General features: G+C 48.1%; 1 protein-coding gene across 1 annotated transcript in view; it reads left to right on the forward strand.

The window, feature by feature from the left end:
* LOC139229037 (disintegrin and metalloproteinase domain-containing protein 10) overlaps window positions 1–25,308 on the forward strand; it is a 224,241-nt gene that overhangs the window by 23,693 nt on the left and 175,240 nt on the right. Inside the window, exon 3 of the mRNA XM_070860697.1 lies at window positions 8,824–8,942. Within this exon, the coding sequence (XP_070716798.1) occupies window positions 8,824–8,942 (119 nt within the window). The remainder of the gene's footprint in view (window positions 1–8,823; window positions 8,943–25,308) is intronic.

Raw genomic sequence — 25,308 nt, forward strand, 5'->3', positions numbered from 1 at the left:
TGCTAAATTTACTCCTTCCTGTCGTACCTCAGCGTTTTGTGAAGAAAGATAGACTTGCATTTATATAGTGCCTTTTACAACCTCAGCACGTCACAAAGCACTTTACAGCTAATTCGGTACCTTTGCAGTGTAGTCAATGCAGGAAACACAGCCGCCAATCTGTGCACAGCAAAATCCCACAAGCAGCAATGCAAAAAGATAATCTCTTTTTACTTTTGATGGTTGAGGGATAAATATTGGCCCCAGAACACAAGGGAGAACTCCCCTGCTCCTCTTCGAATAGTGCTGTGCGATCTTTTACAGTTACCCAAGAGGGCGGACGGGGCCTTGGTTTAACGTCTCCCCCGAGGACATACTGCAGAGGAAGTCCTGTGTTCCACCCAACCCAATGGGGCAATTGCAGGCCAGCAGGGTGTGAGGAGAGCAGGGACACTCCCTGGGGGCCCCGGCTGCTATTCTCTGCGGGGCCCTGATTTACATCCCTCGGGGCAGCTGGCGGGCGGGCGAAGATCGGGCCCCCTGGAGTCACTCAGGTAGATTGGGGGAGGGGTCTGTCAGGGTCTCTCTGGTCTGAGGGGGGAACTGGGGGGTCGGCCCAGGACAGCTGAGGCCCAGACTTTCCTTGTGGGGGCCGGAGTGGAATTCCTGCTCACAAAGATCAGTTTAAAATTTATCCCCCCCTCCGTGATCACCCCCCCCCCCCCCCCCCACGATCCCTCCCCCTCCCAACCCCACCGAGGTGGAGATCTACCGACAGCGAGCTGCACCAGGATTCCTGTATGGTTTCCTGCCGCCTGCCTGCCAGATGTAAATGGGGCCGGGGCCTCAAAATGGCGGTGTGGGGGGGCCTCTTATCTGCCAGAACAGGCCGTCAACCCAATGTCAACACCGATCCCCTTCCACCCCACCATGTCCCCAAATGGGAGATCAACTAGTTTATTAATAAGAGCATTGTTTGAATTCCCTGTACAGACGCTCCCTCGGTGGGTGTCTGGCCTCCCCCTGGGAAACAGTCCCATCTTTTGTTTTTCTCTGTTCTCCTTCACTGGCTCATCTCCAGATATAGCGGGTGAGTAACTGCTCCCGGGAAGTCCCACAAACTCGCCCGCCGTGTTACTCCCTGCCCCATTTTATTGCCCATTAAAGTCTGCCAGTTATCAATGGCTATTCTGCCCGAGCTGGGTTTCTGCCCCCAGTTCCCCATCCTCCATCTCCCTCCTGCCTTTCTAACGCCCATGAAGGTTACTGCGAGCACAGCGCAGCAAGATAGAACTGAATGCCAAGCTTTGCACACAGTGCTGACAACCCAAGGCTGGCCTCAGTCAGATTGATGGATCAGCTAACTTCTATGTCTGCACCAGAACCTCCTACTGGGACCTCGCTTTTGTTTCTTGGAATTCTCCGTTTGTTTACAGTGCGCTGACACTCATCATCTTTGGGTCGAATGTGAAGCCTAAAGCTGTTTCCCTTAGAACTCTAAACTAAGCAAGAAACATACGCTGAGCCCTGGGTACAGTAGTGTAGGTCGACCACTCCATCCTCCTCCAGCGCTCCTTCTCCGTCATCCAGCTGGGTGGGACTGCACTCGCCTGGTTCCATTCTTATCTATCTAAATTGAAGCAAACGACAAACGAGCCAAAGGTGGGCAGAGGAAACATTACAAAGACACAATCAAAGCCTCCCTGATAAAGTGCAACATTCCCACTGACACCTGGGAATCCCTGGCCAAAGACCACCCTAAATGGAGGAAGTGCATCCGGGAGGACGCTGAGCACCTCGAGTCTCATCGCCGAGAGCATGCAGAAATCAAGCGCAGGCAGCGGAAAGAGCGTGTGGCAAACCTGTCCCACCCTCCCCTTCCCTCAACGACTATCTGTCCCACCTGTGACAGGGACTGTGGCTCTCGTATTGGACTGTTCAGCCACCTAAGGACTCATTTTAAGAGTGGAAGCAAGTCTTCCTCGATTCCGAGGGACTGCCTGTGATGATGAGCTAGAGAATCACCTGCAACGGCTTCTCTTCCCGACCCGCATCGTTACCTCTGGTGTCCCCCAAGGATCTATCCTTGGCCCCCTCCTATTTCTCATCTATATGCTGCCCCTTGGTGACATTGTCCGAAAACACAGCCTCAGTTTCCACATGTACGCTGATGACACCCAGCTCTACCTCACCACCACTTCTCCCGACCCCTCCACAGTCTCTAAATTGTCAGACTGCTTGTCCAACATCCAATACTGGACGAGCAGAAATTTCCTCCAACTAAATACTGGAAAGACCGAAGCCATTGTCTTTGTTCCCTAACTGCTGACTCCATCCCTCTCCCTAGCATCTGTCGAGGTTCAACCACACTGTTCACAAGCGTGGTGTCATATTCGTCCCCTGAGCTCGCTGACCTCCATTGGCTCCCGGTTAAGCAACGCCTGAATTTTAAAATCTCATCCCTCCACGGCCTTGTCCCTCCCTATCTCTGTAATCTCCTCCAGCCCCACAAACCCCCGAGATATCTGCACTGCTCTAATTCTGACCTCTTGAGCATCCCTGATTGTAATCGCTCAACCATTGGCGGCCGTGCCTTCTATTGCCGAGGCCCCAAGCTCTGGAATTCCCTCCCTAAACCTCTCCGCCTTGCTATCTCTCTATCCTCCTTTAAGACGCTCCTTAAAACCCAAGCTTTTGGTCACCTGCCCTAATATCTCCTAATGCGGCTCGGTGTCAAAATTTGTCACCTAATGCGAATGTGAAGCGTCTTGGAACCTTCCACTAGGTTAAAGGCGCTATATAAATGCAAGCTGTTGCTGTTGTTTACGTTATGGGACTAGTGATCCAGACAACATGAGTTCAAATCCCACCACAGTGTGTGTGACTTGGATTTCAGTTTTAAAAGTGACCATGAAGCTGCCAGATAGTTATAAAAACCCAGCTGGTTCACCAGTGCCCTTCGGGTAGGAAACCTGCCGCCCCTACCCGGTCCAGCCTATATGTGACTCCAGACCCACAGCAATGGAGTTGATTCTTAACTGCCCTGTGAAGCGGCCCACCGAGCCACTCAGTAGTTTCATACTGCTACCAGTGATTTAAGAAGGCTTCGATCTAGGAGTGGGCAATAAATGCCAGTCTTGCCAGTGATGCCCATATCCCCAGAATGATTATTAATGAAGACTCCAGTGACAGTGGAGATCCATTTTATGGCTGTGTTTGGTTAACGGGAGAATTGATCTATCCAATTCAGTGAGCAAAAACCTACATTTATCAACAATGGCTGGTTTTTCGAATCACCATTGATTCGAAAGGGGCTAATAAAGTGTGGGAAAAGCGCTCTGGAGTGGGCAGGACCGAGCTCAGGAGCGAGTGAGTGTGGTGGGAATGGATGGTTGGATCGGGAATGAATGTGTTTGGAGCTTGTTGCCGTGCTGCAGTGGTGATGGACTTTGGTGCTTGCCTGGGAGAGCGCACTGCAGCATCACTGCTTCTAAAACCGCAGGCTGCTTTCATCTCAAGCATCCATCTCAGACAGGACCACTTAAACACATGGAAATACATCAAGGTTACAGCTCGGCCCAACCAGTCTGTGTTGGCGTTCAGTCCCAATCACGTTTACGCACCCTGTTCCCGTATCCCTCCTCCCCTTCTCCTTCTTCCACCTCTGCACGTACTTACCTCCGATTTATCACCTGTTTTATGAGGATTGGGGGGTGGACGGTGAAGGGGAATAGGGCTGAGCGGCCTGGCGTAAATTTCCCACCTCTCTAAAACACCCCGGCCCATTCTGCTCTGTCCAGATCAGGTGACCTGCGATGCCCAGCGTAATCCTGCCTGACCCCGATTCCAAGGGCTATAAATAAATAGCAAGATTAACACAAGAAAGGTCTTACAACAACAACTTGCACCTATGTAGCACCTTTAATGCAGTAAAAAGTCCCAAGGCGCTTCACAGGAACGATTATTAAACAAAACTCGGCACCGAGCCACAAAAGGAGATATTAGGATAGATGACCAGAAGCTTGGTCAAAGAGGTAGGTCTTAAGGAGCGTCTTAAAGGAGGAGAGAGAGATACGGAGAGGTTCAGGGAGGGAATTCCAGAGCTTAGGACTCAGGCAGCTGAAGGCACGGCCAGCAATGGTTGAGCGATTATAATCAGGGATGCTTAGAATTAGAGGAGCGCAGCTATCTCAAGGGGTTATGAGGCTGGAGGAGATTACAGAGATAGGGAGGGGCGAGGCCCGGTATTATGTTAAAAGAAGCAGGGTAGTGTGGACCCTTTAAAAACAGATGCGGGAAATACAGATTGAACCTCCCTTATCCGGGATTCCCCTATCTGCACCATCCCTCGTCCGGCACCATTCCCAGCCACCGGGTGGTGCATGTGCATTCACTTCTCGGGACCTGCTTGGGCCACCTCCCTTCACCCCCCCACCCCCACCCACCTCGGGCCGATGACCTCCTCCATCTGGCAATATCCCTCATTCGCCACAGGGCAGGTCCCGAGGGTGTCGATAAGGGAGGCTCAACCTATATTGCAAATTAAAATAAGGAAATGGCATACTTGTTGAATAATTACTTTGTGTCAGTATTCACAGTAGAGAAAGGGGATAATATACCTGACGTTCCAGGGAAACTAATAATGAATCAAGGACTGGAACTCACTATACATAATGAAAGCAAGAAAACAGTATTGGAAAAAATAATGGCATTGGGGACTGACAAATCCCCAGGACCAGATGGTTCCTCCCCCTCCCAGGGTTTTAAGGCAAGTAGGTGAGGAAATTGCAGATGGTTTAACCATAATCTTACAATGCTTTCTCGATTCAGGATGTGTCCCTTTAGATTGGAAAATTGCAAATGTAACTCCATTATTTCAGAAAGCTGAGAGAGAAACCAATAAATTATAGACCGGTTAGTCTAACATCTGTTGTGGGGAAGTTATTAGAAACTATAATTAAGGACAAAGTGATTGAGCACTTAGAGATGTTTGAGCTGTTTAGAGAGAGCCAGCGTGGATTTTAAAGGGTCGGTCATATCTAATGAAATTGTTTAATTTTTTTAAGGGAGTAACTAAAGTAGTAGAAAGGGGAATGTTTATGGATGAAGTTTATATGGATTTCCAGAAGGCATTCGATAAGAGAATGTTACTTAAAATGAACGACTTAGATAACGCAATAGAGAGCCATATATCCAAAGTTTGCCGATAACACAAAGATTGGTGGTATAATAAGCAGTGTGGACAGAAGCATAACATTACAAAGAGACATTAATAGACATTGATAGATTAAGTGAGTGGGCAAAATTGTGGCAGATTGATTTCAAAGCCGGTACATGTGAGATCATTCATTTTGGACCAAAAAAGGATAGATCTGAGTATTATTTAAATGTTGAAAAGCTGGGAACACTGGAGGTCTAACGAGATTGAGGGCTCCGTGTACACAGATCATTAAATGTACTGGTCAGGTACAAAAAATAATCAAAAATGCACATGGAAAGTTAGCTTTGCTAATGGAGGGCTAGATTATAAAGAGAGGAAGGTTTGCTACACCATAGAAAGCCCTGGTTAGACCACACCTGGAGCACTGTGTACAGTTCTGGACACTGTCCCACCTGTGACAGGGACTGTGGTCCTTGTATTGGACTGTTCAGCCACCAAAGAACTCATGCTAAGAGTGGAAGCAAGTCTTCCTCGATTCCGAGGGACTGCCTATGATGATGATGACACCTCAGAATGGATATATTGGCCTTGGAAGGACTCACCAGAATATAACCTGGCCCCCAAGGGTTAGATTATGGGAGAGATTACATAAGCTAGGCTTGTATTACCTAGGATATAGAGGGTTAAGGGGTGATTTGATTGAAAGTTTTAGGATTTTGAAAGGAATTGATGGGGTAGAGAGAGAAGAACCTTTCGCGCCGGTGGAGGAGTCTAGGACAAGGGGATATCTCCTTAAAATCAGAGCCAGACCCTCAGGAGAGAAGTTAGGAAAAAATGTTTCACACAAAGGGTGGTAGAAGTGTGGAACTCTGCCACATAAAGCAGTAGATGCTAGCTCAATTCATCATTTTAAATCTGAGACCGATAGTTTTTTGCTCGCTAAGGGCATAAAAGGGTATGGAGCCAAGGCAGGTGGATGGAGTCACGATACAGATCAGACATGATCCCACTAAATGGCACAACAGGCTCGAGGGCTCAATGGCCTACCCCTGTTCCCTGAAAAACATAGTTGGATTTCCGTCTTCATCGCCCTAGAAAAACCACAACCATTATAGAAGACGCACTGCTGGTTGCTGGGAGACATTATTCAGATGGATGTATTGTTAGAGACCACCTCACTAGGATCTGTTGCCTTGTTGCGTTTTGCAACTGAACACTCGAGGTTCTGTGGGCTTTCCTCACTGCCGCAGGTCAATGGTTTCTGGTCCCATGGAGATTCCTTTGGATCTTCGGTTTTAACGAAAGGGGCAAAATGGAATTTCCATCAGGGAGCCTCCCCCCCCACTCCCCTGCCTCCCCCCCCCCCCCCCCCAGTCTCCACCCCCCAGCCCACCATGTCTGTGCTCTGAGGAGAGAGGAAATGAAGAAGGGAAGGAGAGTGAGCTGGCAATGGATGTCCCGCTTCACCAAGGTTTAGCCCAGGAGAGCTCGTGCCCACAGTTTTAGCCCAGGAGAGCCTGTGCCCACAGGTTTAGCCCAGGAGAGCCTGTATCCACAGCCCGTGCCCACAGGTTTAGCCCAGGAGAGCTCGTGCCCACAGGTTTAGCCCAGGAGAGCCTGTGCCCACAGGTTTAGCCCAGGAGAGCTCGTGCCCACAGGTTTAGCCCAGGAGAGCCTGTGCCCACAGGTTTAGCCCAGGAGAGCCCGTGCCCACAGGTTTAGCCCAGGAGAGCTCGTGCCCACAGGTTTAGCCCAGGAGAGCCCATGCCCACAGGTTTAGCCCACAGGTTTAGCCCAGGAGAGCCTGTGCCCACAAGTTTAGCCCACAGGTTTAGCCCAGGAGAGCCCATGCCCACAGGTTTAGCCCAGGAGAGCCCATGCCCACAGGTTTAGCCCACAGGTTTAGCCCAGGAGAGCCCATGCCCACAGGTTTAGCCCACAGGTTTAGCCCAGGAGAGCCTGTGCCCACAGGTTTAGCCCACAGGTTTAGCCCAGGAGAGCCCATGCCCACAGGTTTAGCCCACAGGTTTAGCCCAGGAGAGCCCATGCCCACAGGTTTAGCCCAGGAGAGCCCATGCCCACTGGTTTAGCCCACAGGTTTAACCCAGGAGACTCCGTGCCCACAGGTTTAGCCCAGGAAAACCCGTGCCCAGCCGCCTGGCGCCCACAGGAGCAGTTGGTAAGGAACACCTTGTGGGGAATAATTTCCGTGCCAGCTACAAAGTCACTTCTGCTGTCACGGTGCCCCTGGCAATTACGGTGTCTCAATGCACATACTCCATCCCTGCTCTTTCACAGGCATAAAGAAAGAAAGACTTGTATTTTTATAGCGCCTTTCACAACCGCAGGATGCTCCCATGGCATTTTACAGCTAATGAAGTACTTTTGAAGTGTCGTGTTTGTTGTAATGTTGGAAAGGTGGCAGCCAATTTGTGCACAGCAAGCTCCCACAAATAGCAATGTGACGATGATTAGATAATCTTTTTTAGTGATGTTGATTGAGGGCCAGGACACCAGGGATAACTCCCCTGCTCTTCTTCGAAATAGCGCCATGGGATCTTTTACATCCACCTGAGAGGGCAGACGGGGCCTCGGTATAACGTCTCATCTGAAAGATGGCCCCTCCGACAGTAGTCCCTGGTGTAGGTTTGAACCCAAGACCTTCTGACTCAGAGGTGAGAGCGCTACCATCCAGCCATGGCTGAGACCTTGGAGCGGGAAGCACTTCTCCTGATCCTTGAGGAACATCTCCAGGGTCAGTCGTGGCTCAGTGGGCAGCACCCTCACCTCTGAGTCAGAAGGTTGCGGGTTCAAGTCCCACTCCAGGAACTTGAGCACATAAATCTAGGCTGACACTCCAGTGCAGTGCTGAGGGAGTGCTGCACAGTCGGAGGTGCCGTCTTTCAGATGAGACGTTAAACTGAGGCCCCGTCTGCCCTCTCAGGTGAATGTAAAAGATCCCATGGCGCTATTTCGAAGAAGAGCAGGGGAATTATCCCCGGTGTCTTGGGGCCAATATTTATCCCTCAATCAACATAAACAAAAAACAGATTATCTGGTCATTATCACATTGCTGTTTGTGGGAGCTTGCTGTGCACAAATTGGCTGCCAAATTTCCTACATTACAACAGTGACTACACTCCAAAAGTACTTCGGGATGTCCGGTGGTCATATAAATGCAAGTCTTTCTTTCTTTCAGACTTGGAGGGGCAAGAGAGATTACCGGTAATTCACCTCCAGGGTAAGAGGTTGAAGCAGGAACCAGACCAATAGTCAAGCTTGGATTGGACAGATGGATAAAAGAGAAAGGATTGGAAGGGACCCGAGGAGAGCGCAGCTACGTATGATTGGAACTGTTTACTGGTGTGGAGGCTAAACACCGACACAGACTGGTTGGCCCAACGGACTATTTCCATGCCGTAACTTCGATATATTTCGAAGAGCCTCAGTCACTGGATTGTAGAATGGTGGTGTGTCTGTAAAGTTACTGTGTGGGTTTGGCCGGTCAGGTGGATTGGGTAAGCCTGTTCCTGTGCTCTGGTTAAACACCGCAGGCAAATCGGCTGAGGTTCAGTGGAGTCTGCGTCATCTGTGGAACCAACAATTGAGCACGTTTGTGACGAGGAGTGAACGAAGTGAGCCACTGTGTCGCACTGGGAAACTCATTTACATTTCTGTTCCAGGCAATTTCGACTTCGACTGAAAAGAGATTCAAGTATGTTCACAGAAGATTTTAGAATTAAAACCAAAAGTGGCCTGGAATATGGTGACCTCTCACACATCTACTCTGGAGAACTACAAGGTATGTCCTTTACCGTGGCTAGTCTACACATACAGACTGTTTGTCCACGGCCTTTACCCTAAAGTGCTCGCTGGTGTCCAGGATGCCTTTAGTTAACCACAGTAACCTTTTTTGAATAAAGTTAGCATTTATTGTCAACTTGTTTCAACACAGTTAATAAAGAGGACAAACCATTTAATTCTAGTGAACAGGTTTTCGTGACAAGTTGCTGTCCAGGGTAGTAGGTGAACATTTAACACATCCGTGTGGTGTTCTTTTCTACACAGACGTTAGCCCGCTTATTTCAAATGGTTGAACAGAGGACAGAATCATCATGTGAATGTTATAAACGAACAATGACAAACAGCTAAAGACCCCCTGCTCCATCCAGCCTGACCCAGACAGTACCTTGTGTATCACAATATAGACACTCCCTATCCTACCCAGAGCCATGTGCTCTCCTGGGAGAGGCGCAACAGATAAAAACCCAGGCCAATGAAGGGAAAAATCTGGGAAATTCCTCAGAACCCCCCAGGTGATTGAAACTAGTCCAGAAGACCACTGGTGCCCTGACTAACGTCGTACAGTACCTACCTTTTGTGCAGGTGATCTCTGCCCCAGCCAGAAACAGGTGCGGATTCAGAAACAGTAAAGGCAAAGCCCTGGTATAATCCGTCAGCAGATCTCAGAATACCAGCTCCAATCTCCTCACAGCTGCTCCCACGCCACTCCCATCCATTGCCAGCAAGCGCGGCAGGAACCTGGCTTGTGTTTGTAAAGGGGTTTCCAGCGAGGTCTGATGAAATAATGCCCGTGGAACGCTGGCAACTCCAAGAACATTCACTGCCATCAACTAATTCAAGAGCTGCCCAACAAGAACTGCACACAACATATAACATACAACACACACCATTCAACACACACCATACATCACACAACATACAACACACAACATACAACACACATCCATACAACACACAATGTACAACACACAACATATTACACAACATACAACACATAACATACAACACACAATGTACAACACACAGCATACAACACACAATGTACAACACACAACACACAACATACAGCACACAGCGTACAGCACACAGCGTACAGCACACAGCGTACAACACACAACATACAACACACAACATACAACATACAACACACAATGTATGACACACAACACACATCATACAACATACCACACAACACACAGCATACACTACATAGTGCACAACATACAACACACAGCACACAACAACATACAACACACATCACACAACATGCAACATACAACAATGCACCACGCACAACATCATCATCATAGGCAGTCCCTTGGAATCGAGGAATACTTGCTTCCACTCTTAACATGAGTCCTTAGATGGCTGAACAGTCCAATATGAGAATCACAGTCCCTGTCACAGGTGGGACAGATAGTCATTGAGGGTAAGGGTGGGTGGGACAGGTTTGCCGTGTTCCGGCCTGTCGCTGTTGGAGTTGCCCATGAGGGTCCTGACGTTCCAGGTCCCGAACTTCATGTTAGAAGATGCCTGTGTGTGAGTTTTTTAATGTGGGGTGGCCGTTACACACCGGCTACCACACGGGCTTAGCTGAGCAAGATCTTGATCCAGTGGCAAGCGGGTCCAAGACGACTGGAGACCAGGCCCTGCTGTAAGGGCCTAGTTGCCTAAGACGAGATATTGGCCACAGGCTCGGCGCTGGGTAGCGCCCTGGGTGGTAGGCGGTCTGAGGCTTGGCTGGGGGCAGGCGTTGGGAGGGTCAGTGGCCCACTAGGGTTCAGAGTGGGGGTTCAGGGGGGGTCACAGCCATGGTACTCACCATGTCGCACAACACACCGCAACACACAACACACAACACACAACACACTACACACAACACACTACACACTACACACTACACACAACACACTACACACAACACACTACACACAACACACAACACACAGCACACAGCACACAGCACACTACACACAACACACAGCACACAGCACACAACACACAACACACAACACACTACACACTACACACAACACACAACACACAACACACAACACACTACACACTACACACTACACACAACACACTACACACTACACACAACACACTACACACAACACACTACACACTACACACTACACACTACACACAACACACTACACACAGCACACAACACACAGCACACAACACACAACACACTACACACTACACACTACACACAACACACTACACACAACACACTACACACTACACACTACACACAACACACTACACACAACACACAGCACACAACACACTACACACTACACACAACACACTACACACAACACACAGCACACAACACACTACACACTACACACTACACACAACACACTACACACAACACACAGCACACAACACACAACACACAACACACAGCACACAGCACACTACACACTACACACAACACACTACACACAGCACACAACACACAGCACACAGCACACAGCACACAACACACAGCACACACAACACACTACACACAACACACTACACACTACACACAACACACTACACACTACACACAACACACAACACACAGCACACAACACACAACACACAACACACTACACACTACACACAACACACTACACACAACACACTACACACTACACACTACACACAACACACTACACACAACACACAGCACACAACACACTACACACTACACACAACACACTACACACAACACACAGCACACAACACACTACACACTACACACTACACACAACACACTACACACAACACACAGCACACAACACACAACACACAACACACAGCACACAGCACACAGCACACTACACACTACACACAACACACTACACACAGCACACAGCACACAGCACACTACACACAACACACAACACACAGCACACAACACACAACACACAACACACTACACACTACACACAACACACTACACACAACACACTACACACTACACACAACACACAACACACTACACACTACACACAACACACTACACACAACACACAGCACACAACACACTACACACTACACACTACACACAACACACTACACACAACACACAGCACACAACACACAACACACAACACACAGCACACAGCACACTACACACTACACACAACACACTACACACAGCACACAGCACACAGCACACAGCACACAACACACAGCACACACAACACACTACACACAACACACTACACACTACACACAACACACTACACACTACACACAACACACAACACACAGCACACAACACACTACACACTACACACAACACACTACACACAGCACACAACACACTACACACAACACACAGCACACAACACACTACACACTACACACTACACACAGCACACAGCACACAACACACTACACACTACACACAGCACACAGCACACAACACACTACACACTACACACTACACACAGCATACTACACACAACACACTACACACTACACACTACACACTACACACAACACACAGCACACAACACACAACACACAGCACACAACACACAGCACACAACACACTACACACTACACACAACACACAACACACAGCACACAGCACACAACACACAACACACAGCACACAACACACAGCACACAACACACTACACACTGCACACAACACACTACACACAGCACACAGCACACAACACACTACACACAACACTACACACTACACACAACACACTACACACTACACACAACACACAGCACACAACATACTACACACTACACACTACACACAACACACAGCACACAACACACTACACACTACACACAGCACACAACACACTACACACTACACACAACACACTACACACTACACACTACACACAGCACACAACACACTACACACAACACACTACACACAACACACTACACACTACACACTGCACACTGCACACAGCACACAGCACACAACACACAACACACAGCACACAACACACAACACACTACACACTACACACAACACACTACACACAGCACACAGCACACAACACACTACACACAACACACTACACACTACACACAACACACAACACACTACACACTACACACTACACACTACACACTACACACAACACACAGCACACAACACACTACACACTACACACAGCACACAACACACTACACACTACACACAACACACTACACACTACACACTACACACAGCACACAACACACTACACACAACACACTACACACTACACACTACACACAACACACTACACACTACACACAGCACACAGCACACAACACACAACACACAACACACTACACACTGCACACTGCACACTACACACTACACACTACACACAGCACACAACACACTACACACAGCACACAACACACTACACACTACACACTACACACTACACACAACACACAGCACACAACACACAACACACTACACACTACACACTACACACTACACACTGCACACAGCACACTACACACTGCACACTACACACAACACACAGCACACACAACACACAACACACTACACACTGCACACTGCACACTGCACACTACACACTACACACTGCACACAGCACACTGCACACTGCACACTACACACTACACACTGCACACAGCACACAGCACACTACACACTGCACACTGCACACAACACACTACACACGGCACACTGCACACTGCACACTACACACTACACACTGCACACTGCACACTGCACACTGCACACAACACACTACAGACTACACACTGCACACAGCACACTACACACAGCACACTACACACTGCACACTACACACAACACACAGCACACACAACACACAACACACTACACACTGCACACTACACACTACACACTGCACACTGCACACTGCACACTACACACTACACACTGCACACAGCACACAGCACACTACACACGACACACTGCACACAACACACTACACACGGCACACTGCACACTGCACAATACACACTACACACTACACACTGCACACTGCACACTGCACACAACACACTACACACTACACACTGCACACAGCACACTACACACTACACACTACACACTGCATACAGCACACAACACACAACACACTACACACTACACACTGCACACTGCACACTGCACACAACACACTACACACTACACACTGCACACAGCACACTACACACAGCACACTACACACAACACACAACACACTACACACTACACACTACACACAGCACACTGCACACTGCACACAGCACACGACACACTACACACTACACACTGCACACAGCACACTACACACTACACACTACACACTGCATACAGCACACAACACACTACACACTGCACACTACACACTGCACACTGCACACTGCACACTACACACTACACACTACACACTACACACAACACACTACACACAGCACACAACACACTACACACTACACACAACACACTACACACAACACACAGCACACAACACACTACACACTACACACTACACACAACACACTACACACAACACACAGCACACAACACACAACACACAACACACAGCACACAGCACACAGCACACTACACACTACACACAACACACTACACACAGCACACAACACACAGCACACAGCACACAGCACACAACACACAGCACACACAACACACTACACACAACACACTACACACTACACACAACACACTACACACTACACACAACACACAACACACAGCACACAACACACAACACACAACACACTACACACAACACACTACACACTACACACTACACACAACACACTACACACAACACACAGCACACAACACACTACACACTACACACAACACACTACACACAACACACAGCACACAACACACTACACACTACACACTACACACAACACACTACACACAACACACAGCACACAACACACAACACACAACACACAGCACGCAGCACACAGCACACTACACACTACACACAACACACTACACACAGCACACAACACACAGCACACAGCACACAGCACACAACACACAGCACACACAACACACTACACACAACACACTACACACTACACACAACACACTACACACTACACACAACACACAACACACAGCACACAACACACTACACACTACACACAACACACTACACACAGCACACAACACACTACACACAACACACAGCACACAACACACTACACACTACACACTACACACAGCACACAGCACACAACACACTACACACTACACACTACACACAGCACACAGCACACAACACACTACACACTACACACTACACACAGCAAACTACACACAACACACTACACACTACACACTACACACTACACACAACACACAGCACACAACACACAACACACAGCACACAACACACAGCACACAACACACTACACACTACACACAACACACAACACACAGCACACAGCACACAACACACAACACACAGCACACAACACACAGCACACAACACACTACACACTGCACACAACACACTACACACAGCACACAGCACACAACACACGACACACAACACACTACACACTACACACAACACACTACACACTACACACAACACACAGCACACAACACACTACACACTACACACTACACACAACACACAGCACACAACACACTACACACTACACACAGCACACAACACACTACACACTACACACAACACACTACACACTACACACTACACACAGCACACAACACACTACACACAACACACTACACACAACACACTACACACTACACACTGCACACTGCACACAGCACACAACACACAGCACACAACACACAGCACACAACACACTACACACTACACACAACACACTACACACAGCACACAGCACACAACACACTACACACAACACACTACACACTACACACAACACACAGCACACAACACACTACACACTACACACTACACACTACACACAACACACAGCACACAACACACTACACACTACACACAGCACACAACACACTACACACTACACACAACACACTACACACTACACACTACACACAGCACACAACACACTACACACAACACACTACACACTACACACTACACACAACACACTACACACTACACACAGCACACAGCACACAACACACAACACACAACACACTACACACTGCACACTGCACACTACACACTACACACTACACACAGCACACAACACACTACACACTACACACAGCACACAACACACTACACACGGCACACTACACACTACACACTACACACAACACACAGCACACAACACACTACACACTACACACTACACACTACACACTACACACAGCACACTACACACTGCACACTACACACAACACACAGCACACACAACACACAACACACTACACACTGCACACTGCACACTGCACACTACACACTACACACTGCACACAGCACACTGCACACTGCACACTACACACTACACACTGCACACAGCACACAGCACACTACACACTACACACTGCACACAACACACTACACACGGCACACTGCACACTACACACTACACACTACACACTGCACACTGCACACTGCACACAACACACTACACACTACACACTGCACACAGCACACTACACACAGCACACTACACACTGCACACTACACACAACACACAGCACACACAACACACAACACACTACACACTGCACACTGCACACTGCACACTACACACTACACACTGCACACTGCACACTGCACACTACACACTACACACTGCACACAGCACACAGCACACTACACACGACACACTGCACACAACACACTACACACGGCACACTGCACAATACACACTACACACTACACACTGCACACTGCACACTGCACACAGCACACAAAACACTACACACTGCACACAGCACACTACACACTACACACTACACTCTGCATACAGCACACAACACACAACACACTACACACTACACACTGCACACTGCACACAACACACTACACACTACACACTGCACACAGCACACTACACACAGCACACTACACACAACACACAACACACTACACACTACACACTACACACAGCACACTGCACACTGCACACAGCACACGACACACTACACACTACACACTGCACACAGCACACTACACACTACACACTACACACTACACACTGCATACAGCACACAACACACTACACACTGCACACTACACACTACACACTGCACACTGCACACTGCACACTACACACTACACACTACACACTACACACAACACACTACACACTACACACTACACACAACACACAGCACACTGCACACTGCACACTGCACACAGCACATTACACACTACACACTGCACACAGCACACAGCACACAGCACACTACACACTACACACAACACACAACACACTACACACTGCACACTACACACTACACACAACACACTACACACTACACACTACACACTACACACAGCACACAACACACTACACACTACACACACACAACACACTACACACTACAGACAACACACTACACACTGCACACTGCACACTGCACACTACACACTACACACTACACACTGCACACTACACACTACACACTACACACTACACACTACACACTACACACACCACACTACACACTACACACTACACACTACACACTACACACTACACACAACACACTGCACACTACACACTGCACACTACACACTACACACAACACACTACACACTACACACTACACACTACACACAACACACAGCACACTACACACTACACACAACACACAGCACACAGCACACAGCACACAGCACACTACACACTACACACTACACACTACACACTACACACAGCACACTACACACTACACACACACAACACACTACACACTACACACTACACACTGCACACTACACACTACACACTACACACAGCACACAACACACTACACACTACACACAGCACACTGCACACAACACACGACACACTACACACAGCACACTACACACTACACACAACACACTACACACAACACACAGCACACAGCACACAGCACACAACACACTACACACTACACACAACACACAGCACACACAACACACTACACACTACACACTACACACTACACACAACACACTACACACTACACACTACACACTACACACTACACACAACACACTACACACTACACACTACACACAACACACTGCACACTGCACACTACACACTACACACTGCACACTACACACTACACACAGCACACAACACACTACACACTACACACAGCACACAACACACTACACACTACACACTACACACAGCACACTACACACTACACACAACACACTACACACAGCACACAGCACACAGCACACAACACACTACACACAACACACAGCACACACAACACACAACACACTACACACTACACACTACACACTACACACAACACACTACACACAACACACTACACACAACACACTACACACTGCACACTACACACTACACACACCACACTACACACTACACACTACACACTACACACAGCACACTGCACACTGCACACTGCACACTACACACTACACACAACACACAACACACTACACACTCCACACTGCACACTGCACACTACACACTACACACTACACACAGCACACAACACACTACACATTACACACTACACACTGCACACTGCACACTGCACACTGCACACTACACACTACACACTGCACACTACACACTACACACTACACACTGCACACTGCACACTGCACACTACACACTACACACAACACACAACACACTCCACACTACACACAGCATACAACACACTACACACTACACACTACACACTACACACAACACACTACACACTGCACACTGCACACTGCACACTACACACTACACACTGCACACTACACACTACAAACACCACACTACACACTACACACAGCACACTGCACACAACACACTGCACACTGCACACTACACACTACACACTGCACACTACACACTACACACTACACACACCACACTACACACACCACACTACACACTACACACTACACACTACACACTACACACTACACACAACACACAACACACTACACACTACACACTGCACACAGCACACTACACACAGCAGACAACACACTACACACTACACACAGCACACAACACACTACACACTACACACTACACACTACACACAACACACAGCACACAACACACTACACACAACACACTACACACTACACACTGCACACAGCACACAACACACAGCACACAACACACAACACACTACACACTGCACACTGCACACAGCACACAACACACAGCACACAACACACAACACACTACACACAACACACTACACACTACACACTGCACACTACACACTGCACACTACACACTACACACTACACACTACACACAGCACACAACACACAGCACACAACACACAACACACTACACACTACACACTACACACTACACACAGCACACTGCACACTACACACTACACACAACACACAACACACTACACACTGCACACTGCACACTGCACACTACACACTACACACTGCACACTACACACTACAAACACCACACTACACACTACACACTACACACTACACACAGCACACTGCACACAACACACTGCACACTGCACACTGCACACTGCACACACCACACTACACACACCACACTACACACTACACACAACACACTACACACTACACACTGCACACAGCACACTACACACAGCACACAACACACTACACACTACACACAGCACACAACACACTACACACTACACACTACACACTACACACAACACACAGCACACAACACACTACATACAACACACTACACACTACACACTGCACACAGCACACAACACACAGCACACAACACACAACACACTACACACTGCACACTGCACACAGCACACAACACACAGCACACAACACACAACACACTACACACAACACACTACACACTACACACTGCACACTGCACACTGCACACTGCACACTACACACTACACACTACACACAGCACACAACACACAGCACACAACACACAACACACTACACACTACACACTACACACTACACACAGCACACTGCACACTGCACACAGCACACAACACACAGCACACAACACACAACACACTGCACACTGCACACTGCACACTGCACACTACACACAGCACACTGCACACTGCACACTACACACAGCACACTGCACACTACACACTGCACACTACACACTACACACTACACACAACACACAGCACACTACACACTGCACACAACACACTACACACTGCACACTGCACACTGCACACTGCACACTACACACTGCACACAGCACACAACACACTACACACTACACACTACACACTGCACACTACACACTACACACACCACACTACACACTACACACTGCACACAGTACACAGCACACAACACACAACACACTACACACTACACACAACACACAACACACTACACACTACACACTACACACTGCACACTGCACACTACACACTGCACACTGCACACTACACACTACACACAACACACAACACACTACACACTACACACAACACACAACACACTGCACACTACACACTACACACTACACACTACACACTACACACTACACACTGCACATTGCACACTACACACTACACACTACACACAACACACAGCACACTGCACACTACACACTACACACAACACACTACACACTACACACTACACACAACACACTACACACTACACACTACACACTACACTACACACTACACACTACACTACACTACACACTACACACTACACACAACACACTACACACTACACACAACACACTACACACTACACACTACACACAACACACTACACACTGCACACTACACACTACACACTACACACAGCACACTGCACACTACACACTACACACTACACACTACACACAACACACTACACACTACACACTACACACTACACACTACACTACACACTACACACTACACTACACTACACACTACACACAACACACTACACACTACACACTACACACAACACACTACACAGTGCACACTACACACTACACACTACACACAGCACACTGCACACTACACACTACACACTACACACTACACACTACACACTACACACTACACACAACACACTACACACTACACACTACACACTACACACTACACTACACACTACACACTACACTACACTACACACTACACACTACACACTACACACTACACACTGCACACTGCACACTACACACTACACACAACACACAGCACACTGCACACTACACACAACACACTACACACTACACACAGCACACACAACACACAACACACTACACACTACACACAACACACTACACACTACACACAACACACAACACACTACACACAGCACACAGCACACAGCACACAACACACTACACACTACACACACACCACACTACACACTACACACTACACACTACACACAGCACACACTACACACTACACACAACACACTACACACAGCACACAACACACTACACACTACACACTACACACTACACACTGCACACTGCACATTACACACTGCACACTGCACACAACACACAACACACTGCACACAACACACAGCACACACAACACACGACACACAACACACTGCACACTGCACACTGCACACTGCACACTACACACTACACACTACACACAACACACAACACACTGCACACAACACACAGCACACACAACACACGACACACAACACACTGCACACTGCACACTGCACACTGCACACTACACACTACACACTACACAACACACTGCACACTGCACACTGCACACTACACACAGCACACAGCACACTACACACTACACACTACACACAACACACAGCACACACAACACACTACACACTACACACTGCACACTGCACACTGCACACTGCACACTACACACTACACACTACACAACACACTACACACTACACACTACACACTACACACAGCACACAACACACTACACACAGCACACACAACACACTACACACTACACACTGCACACTGCACACTGCACACTGCACACTGCACACTACACACTACACAACACACTGCACACTGCACACTACACACTACACACAGCACACAGCACACTACACACTACACACTACACACAGCACACACAACACACTACACACTACACACTACACACAGCACACTGCACACTGCACACTGCACACTACACACTACACACTACACTACACACTACACACTACACACTGCACACTACACACTACACACTACACACTACACACTGCACACAGCACACTACACACAGCACACTACACACTGCACACTACACACAACACACAGCACACACAACACACAACACACTACACACTGCACACTGCACACTGCACACTACACACTACACACTGCACACTGCACACTGCACACTACACACTACACACTGCACACAGCACACAGCACACTACACACGACACACTGCACACAACACACTACACACGGCACACTGCACACTGCACAATACACACTACACACTACACACTGCACACTGCACACTGCACACAGCACACAACACACTACACACTACACACTGCACACAGCACACTACACACTACACACTACACACTGCATACAGCACACAACACACAACACACTACACACTACACACTGCACACTGCACACTGCACACAACACACTACACACTACACACTGCACACAGCACACTACACACAGCACACTACACACAACACACAACACACTACACACTACACACTACACACAGCACACTGCACACTGCACACAGCACACGACACACTACACACTACACACTGCACACAGCACACTACACACTACACACTACACACTACACACTGCATACAGCACACAACACACTACACACTGCACACTACACACTACACACTGCACACTGCACACTGCACACTACACACTACACACTACACACTACACACAACACACTACACACTACACACTACACACAACACACAGCACACTGCACACTGCACACTGCACACAGCACATTACACACTACACACTGCACACAGCACACAGCACACTACACACTACACACAACACACAACACACTACACACTGCACACTGCACACTACACACTACACACTACACACTACACACTACACACTACACACAGCACACAGCACACTACACACTACACACACACAACACACTACACACTACACACAACACACTACACACTGCACACTGCACACTGCACACTACACACTACACACTACACACTGCACACTACACACTACACACTACACACTACACACACCACACTACACACTACACACTACACACACCACACTACACACTACACACTACACACTACACACTACACACTACACACAACACACTGCACACTACACACTGCACACTACACACTACACACAACACACTACACACTACACACTACACACTACACACAACACACAGCACACTACACACTACACACAACACACAGCACACAGCACACTACACACTACACACTACACACTACACACTACACACAACACACTACACACTGCACACAACACACAGCACACAGCACACAACACACTACACACTACACACTACACACACACAACACACTACACACTACACACTACACACTACACACTGCACACTACACACTACACACTACACACAGCACACTGCACACAACACACGACACACTACACACAGCACACTACACACTACACACAACACACTACACACAACACACAGCACACAGCACACAGCACACAACACACTACACACTACACACTACACACAACACACAGCACACACAACACACAACACACTACACACTACACACTACACACAACACACTACACACTACACACTACACACTACACACAACACACTACACACTACACACAACACACTGCACACTGCACACTACACACTACACACTACACACAGCACACAACACACTACACACTACACACTACACACTACACACAGCACACAACACACTACACACTACACACTACACACAGCACACTACACACTACACACAACACACTACACACAGCACACAGCACACAGCACACAACACACTACACACTACACACTACACACAACACACAGCACACACAACACACAACACACTACACACTACACACTACACACAACACACTACACACAACACACTACACGCAACACACAACACACTACACACTGCACACTACACACTACACACACCACACTACACACTACACACTACACACTACACACAGCACACAGCACACTGCACACTGCACACTGCACACTACACACTACACACAACACACAACACACTACACACTCCACACTGCACACTGCACACTACACACTACACACTACACACAGCACACAACACACTACACATTACACACTACACACTGCACACTGCACACTGCACACTGCACACTACACACTACACACTGCACACTACACACTACACACTACACACTACACACTACACACTGCACACTGCACACTACACACTACACACAACACACAACACACTCCACACTGCACACTGCACACTACACACTACACACTACACACAGCACACAACACACTATACACTACACACTACACACAACACACAACACACTACACACTGCACACTGCACACTGCACACTACACACTACACACTGCACACTACACACTACAAACACCACACTACACACTACACACTACACACAGCACACTGCACACAACACACTGCACACTGCACACTGCACACTGCACACTACACACTACACACTACACACTACACACACCACACTACACACACCACACTACACACTACACACTACACACTACACACTACACACTACACACAACACACAACACACTACACACTACACACTGCACACAGCACACTACACACAGCACACAACACACTACACACTACACACAGCACACAACACACTACACACTACACACTACACACTACACACAACACACAGCACACAACACACTACACACAACACACTACACACTACACACTGCACACAGCACACAACACACAGCACACAACACACAACACACTACACACTGCACACTGCACACAGCACACAACACACAGCACACAACACACAACACACTACACACAACACACTACACACTACACACTGCACACTACACACTGCACACTACACACTACACACTACACACTACACACAGCACACAACACACAGCACACAACACACAACACACTACACACTACACACTACACACTACACACAGCACACTGCACACTACACACTA

The sequence above is a fragment of the Pristiophorus japonicus genome, chromosome 18, assembly GCF_044704955.1.
Source record: "Pristiophorus japonicus isolate sPriJap1 chromosome 18, sPriJap1.hap1, whole genome shotgun sequence".
Lineage (NCBI taxonomy): Eukaryota > Metazoa > Chordata > Chondrichthyes > Pristiophoridae > Pristiophorus > Pristiophorus japonicus.